The sequence below is a fragment of the Gordionus sp. m RMFG-2023 genome, chromosome 4 (assembly GCF_954871325.1).
Source record: "Gordionus sp. m RMFG-2023 chromosome 4, tfGorSpeb1-WG-v2, whole genome shotgun sequence".
NCBI lineage: Eukaryota > Metazoa > Nematomorpha > Gordioida > Chordodea > Parachordodidae > Gordionus > Gordionus sp. m RMFG-2023.
Genome location: NC_088778.1, coordinates 34071379 through 34077569, shown reverse-complemented (window position 1 = coordinate 34077569; position 6191 = coordinate 34071379). Strand labels below are relative to the sequence as shown.

General features: G+C 27.8%; 1 protein-coding gene across 1 annotated transcript; it reads right to left on the bottom strand.

Moving 5' to 3' along the window:
• Positions 1-1495: 1495 nt before the first annotated feature.
• Positions 1496-5824, bottom strand: LOC135929059 (uncharacterized). Its single transcript, XM_065465550.1, has 2 exons — positions 5648-5824; positions 1496-2128 (listed from the first exon to the last, which is right to left on the bottom strand). Exons 1-2 carry the CDS (start codon positions 5713-5715, stop codon positions 1726-1728), a joined length of 471 nt encoding a protein of 156 aa, XP_065321622.1. The 5' UTR covers positions 5716-5824; the 3' UTR covers positions 1496-1725.
• Positions 5825-6191: the final 367 nt, after the last annotated feature.

Sequence of the window (6191 nt, the reverse complement as noted above, 5' to 3'; positions counted from 1 at the left end):
AAATTAACTTACTTAGAAATTTTGGGAATCAATATTAAAATAACCTACATTATATTTAAAATATAAAATATAATTATATTTAAAATATAAAATTAACTATAATATAAAATAAACTTATAATATATTTAAAAATTTTTAAAATTAACTTACTTATAAATTTTTATATTTAAAATATTAAATAAACTTATAATATATTTAAAAAATTTTTAAAATTAACTTACTTAGAAATTTTGGGAATCAATATTAAAATAACCTACATTATATTTAAAATATAAAATTAACTATAATATTAAATAAACTTATAATATTTTTAAAAATTTTTTAAATTAACTTACTTAGAAATTTTGGGAATCAATGGGAATCAATTGGAAAAATTTAAGTTTTAGCAAAACTACAAAACCTAATTTAAAAAAAAATACGAACTAGAGGGACGATACCGGAAATACAACTATTTATGTATATTTCTTTATTATTAAATATATCTAATAATTTAATTTTTTTATAAGTTATTTATATCATAGGAAAATGAATCTCACTACAAATAATAGATAATATATGAAAATTTTTACCGAAGCATTTGCAGTTTAGTCAAACCCCTAATTTCCGTAAAAATTAAAGCGCGCCATTCAGTATTATCATAAGAAAAGGCGCTACTATTTGAGTGGCGTTTCTTCCCATAAATCCTTATTGGACGGGGTTTTTTAGCCCCCGCTTATTTTAGAGCCCCTTGGAGACGAGTTACAATTTTTCAATGTTTAGTTTTTTTTTACGCCTATAATTATATATTGGAAAAATAAGGGTATTTGAAATGAAAAACTGAAAAAATTATTTAAAATTGTTGTAATGGTCCGAATCAGCCCCGAATTAAAATTTTGAACACAAGGGATCGATGCAACCGGACTTCAAAGTAGCGAGTCAGACCGGTTTGACCCGACTCGGGATTTAGGTCGGTCCGCTCATCGTTTTATATATTGGGAAACGAATAAAAAAAATGAATAATGAGATTTTAGATAATAATTTTTCTTTAAAAAACTAAAATCTATTCTACGAAATCGAGATTTTTTGACGCCACTAGGTAAGTAGGTAATATCTATAATTACGTCAATTGACTTATATCTTTAACCCCCCCCCCCCCCTCCTCTCCTTCCAAAGCATTTTAATTTAAATGTCTCTCTTTTTGATCTAATAAAAAAAACCATTAATTTCTATTCATGTAATTTTTCAAATGTTTGCCACACATATTTTATTACCACTTTTGTGTGTGTCTAACAATTAGTAATTAGTATTGTTAGACGGCTTCGTTTTTGAGACTCAATATTTCATCCAGAGAAATATTACTCGAGCTCTGAAGATTTTGCTTATAGAAGAAGGAACAAAAGATCTAGACATGTTAAATCGAAATCTCGAAGTCTTAAGCAATATTTTTTTCTGCCTAAAAATATTGAGTTTAGCCGTTTAAAAATAACTATATCTATCTACAAATAATGAATATAACTAGTAGTTTATACATATAATTTTAATAAATAATTTGAGGACGTGTAAGTGCATAGATTACAAGATTGTAATATAAAACCTACCATCTAGCATCTTATATATATATAAATAGAGAGAGAAAATGAAAAAATAAAATGTATAAATAATTATACTAGTTAATTAATAATATGCTGGTTTTTTTTAAATTATATTGATTCTTTTTTGATTTGTTTTTGTTCTTCCCATTTTTGTTCACATAAGTTTGAATCTCGATCCTAACAGCCATGCCAGCAACCCGCTCGCGATCTTAACGCAAATTCCGGTGGCCGAGATAATCGAGCTAGATGCACCCGATCCGTATTCGTATCCGTATCCTGGACTGCTTTCCGAACATGGAGGAGGCTGACCCTGGTAACCTAACCTGGTAAAGTAATCCGGAATACGCTTTCCGTTGATGACGATCTCGTTTCGGGTATTTTGATTGACGAAAAATTTTCCGTTGTCCCACCAAAAACATCTGGGGACTTCCCTGTTGTTGATCCGCAGAACTCCGTTGTAGTATTGGATGAATTGTCTCCCGATCTGGGTTGGTTGTTGAGTGTATCTCGGATCCAAAGCTTGTTGTTGATCGTAACCGTACTTAACAGTTTGAGCCCTTTTGGAATTGGAGATAAAATAAAGGTATAAATAGATTGGATCAGAAGCTGGAAGGTGGAATATATTGGAATCAATCAAATTTGCCGGGGTAAAGATAGAAGGGAGAGTGGTTGTTTAAGTCATAAAAAATTGAACCGTACATATTTCAAGCAGCCTGTTCCAAAGATTTTCTTAATAACTCATCTATTAACCCAAAACCTTTCGTCCAGTCTAAAAACTTTTTGTTTCCTCCCTTGGAGTATTAGAAATTATTACCATAGGCCTCAAGCTACTCCCAATAGATATTTATCTATTCTAATTACCAAAATCTTTCATCTGGCCCCAAAACCGAGTTGCTCAAAGATGTTAATACTCTTAACCTAGTGGAGTTAAAGAAAATTGGCGCCATCGGCTTCAAACTATTCCCAAAAGGTTTGTAATACACGGTCACCTACGCAAATCCTTTACCCGATCAAAACCAAATTTTTTTTTTAAAAAAAATATTCTACATTTTAAAAAGCGCTATAACTACCCAACTTGCGTTAAAAATTTTTATGGCAAAAATATAATATAAAAAACCTGATTTTAAGTAAATATTTTTTTAAAAAAAATTAAGCTAAAATAATTTTCATGGTTAAAATTCGTGGGGCATGACTGGCCAGCCATTCGGGTCGGGTCTACTGTGACAAGGTCAAGAGGAATATAAGCCCACCCGTTTATCCCTAAAAAAAATATTTAACGCAAATATTCCCTTTCTATATTTTTCCCCTGTCTTGATTTGAACAATTATTATTATATGAAATGAGAAAAAGTTTTCAAAAATAATTATGAGGAGAGGTTGGAAATATTTACTATTATACATTCAATTATTTATTTTGTAATTAATAGAATAAAATGGATATTATACGCTCCTAACTCTAGCGCTAACCCTAACCATACACTTCATTAAATTATTCAAGTTAATTGCTGAACATTTAAACGTATTGCATAACAATAGAAAAATAGAATAAATATTTAAAGTTTTATAGGATATATCTTCCAAACCTTTAAGGTTTAGGGGGTTTTACTCTTAGTTCTTCTAAGAGTGGAAACAGCTGTTTTAGTAAATTCCCCAGCAACCTGCCAAGGAAAATTTTTTTTTTTATCATCAGATCACGGAGGCAGGCTAGGATCTTATATGAGCAAATGGATAAAAATCGTAATTCTTGGTGATTTTAACTGTCGCAAAGCTCTGTAAATCTTTCACGATTCTCGTTTGATCAATAATAAAAGAGTGAGCGAGTACAATAAAGTCTAATTGGATGATTAATATAACCATTCACGAAATTCGCCAAAATTAGAGCAAAATACCGAAAACCAAAAAAATGAAAAAACATAGTATATTTTGGCATAATAAGGTATATTTTTATATATAACATATTTTGAAAATTAGTCAGAATAGATATTTCTATTTCTCATTATTTCTTGTAAAAGAATATTTGAATTTTTATTTTATTTTATTTAATTTATATTATATTTTTTTTTGTTAAAATTTTCAATTGTAAACACACTTTTAATTATTTTATTCCTTTTTTTTAAAAAAAGGTTTCCCTAATGTTTAAGCTTACGATAACAGTTCGGTTATGGTTATTCGAATTACCGGTTTGTCGTTCGGGTCGGGTTCGGTTGTCTTTATTAGAAAGAATAAAAAATACATAAATTGATATTTATGTTTATGTTTATTTTTTAATTTAAATTTAATTTTTAATTTTTAATATAAAAATATATAATTTAATAAATTTTTTTTTGATAAATTTTAAAAAGAGATTTCCTTTTTGTAAAAATTCATGATTTCAAAATAATTATTTTTAACTTTCATTTTTATAAAATAATACATTTTACCCAGGAGGCACACCCTAACCCCTTTATGTTTAAGCTTACGATAACAGTTCGGTTATGGTTATTCGAATTACCGGTTTGTCGTTCGGGTCGGGTTCGGTTGTCTTTATTAGAAAGAATAAAAAATACATAAATTGATATTTATGTTTATGTTTATGTTTATGTTTATGTTTATGTTTATGTTTATGTTTATGTTTATGTTTATTTTTTAATTTAAATTTAATTTTTAATTTTTAATATAAAAACATATATTTTATTAAATTTGATAAATTTTAAAAAGATTTCCTTTTTGTAAAAATTCATGATTTCAATATAATTTTTTTAACTTTCATTTTTGCTAGGGGATGCACCCTAACCCTTTTATGTTTAAACTTAGGATAACAGTTCGGTCATGGTTATTCTAATTACCGGTTTGTCGTTCAGGTCGGGTTCTGGATAGTAGTTTTTTTCTTTAATTTGTATAATCAAATAATTTGTCGAGAAAACCTTTTGAATATGAGCGATTAGCGAATATTAATAAATGAATTATATTCTAATTAATTTAGCTTTTTTTTTAAAAATGTCTCTTAAACAAACAGGAACATCTAGCGCACAAGGAAAGGAAAGGAAGGAAGAGAAAAGAAAAGAAAAGAAAAGAAAAGAAAGAAAGAAAGAAAGCAAGAAATGTATTTTTTTTTAAATAACGTAATGAGGCCGATATGTATAAATTTTTTTTTTTTAAAAAAAAAATAATTAAATAATTCAAAAGTTCATGACTAAATTGTAAGAAAATTCTAAAAGGATAAAGTTACTATGAAGGGCTATTTTTACGCGTTGTAGTAGGCAAAAGTAGTGCTGTGAAACCCTAACTATGACAACCTCTGTTGGGGCTTAGTTCAAGATTTTAGCCTAAAAAATTGAATCGAGACCTCTGAGTTGAGTCTTCTCAAACTTGAAGATTGATTAGAATATTTTTTTAAATAAAAACATGGCCACGCTGTTTTATAATTGGCTAAAGGTAGGTAGTTCAACAACACTAAGCTAAAAGTATCAGATCTTTACATGTAAAAAGCGTGTGTTCTTTAAATGAATTTTATTTCACTATTTTTTCCCAAAAAAACCTTTAAAACAGTTCCTTGATTTTTTTGCCAGGAATGTACTCCGATAAAGTATAAAAAAAAAATAACCCTATATAAAAGTGACCACAATTTTACGATAGATGCGCATGCGTATATTAACCCGATTTTAACGCATCGCTGGGAACAAGGCATCGGGAGAATTGGGATGCGATTTTAAATGATTAATACCTAGACTGACGATGCATTCAAAGTGTGTGCACATCAAAGAAAACAGCTGGGGACGCCATTTTGATTACCCATATCATTTTTAAAAAAAATTTGAACGAGAGGCCAATTTATTCCTATGTTCTGACGGAAACTTTATTAAAGAATTGCCCTGTTCATCGAGATAATAAGGAGAAGGCAAAAGTTATCAACATGAGTATAATAAACTATACGGGGGGGGGGGGGTAGCAAAATGGCGGGTCCAGCTGATTCGCATTCAACGACGCTTTCAAGTCCATCATAAATGAATGACATCGTCAAGGTCTAGCTATTATTATATGTCATTTGGGTCATATGGCAATAATATATTTTTTTATATTTTATATTTATTTTTTTACCCGACATTTTTGACGACATTGTAAGAGCACAACAAACATACTATCAGCTGAAATCTTATCGGATTCATATTTTTTATTAATGGAATTTCGGAAAAAAAAATTAAAATTATAAAAAAATATTTAATTTTTATATATTTTTAATATAATAAAAATTTGAAAATTTAATTATTTAAATTAAAAAGCTAAAAAAAAATAATTTTTTTAAAAAAATTAAATGAATAAATAATGGCATGAATAAGGAATAATTTATTTAAAAAAAATATAAAAAATTATTCGTTATTTTTTAAAGTTTTTAGTTTGTCACTTCAAACAAAATATAAAAAGGTAAGAAAAAGCAAGGTTAACTATTATAAAAAATTTGTCATTTTCTTCCAAAAAAAATATTAATTAAAAAATAAAATGACAATTAATTTTATCTTTCGACATTATTTGTGTCACAAAAAGGTGTGTATATCCAAATTGTTGAAAACTATTTTTTTATTTGTAATTTAGGTGTCGGTTAGTTAATTTGTGGAAATTATGATTGGATTATTTTAATTTTTTT

Coding starts and splice junctions, on each gene's coding strand:
- LOC135929059 (XM_065465550.1), bottom strand. CDS start 5,715: ATGAATCCGATAAGATTTCAGCTGATAGTATGTTTGTTGTGCTCTTAC. Junction 2,129..5,647: donor AATGTCGTCAAAAATGTCGG/GTAAAAAAATAA, acceptor CAATTCCAAAAG/GGCTCAAACTGTTAAGTACG.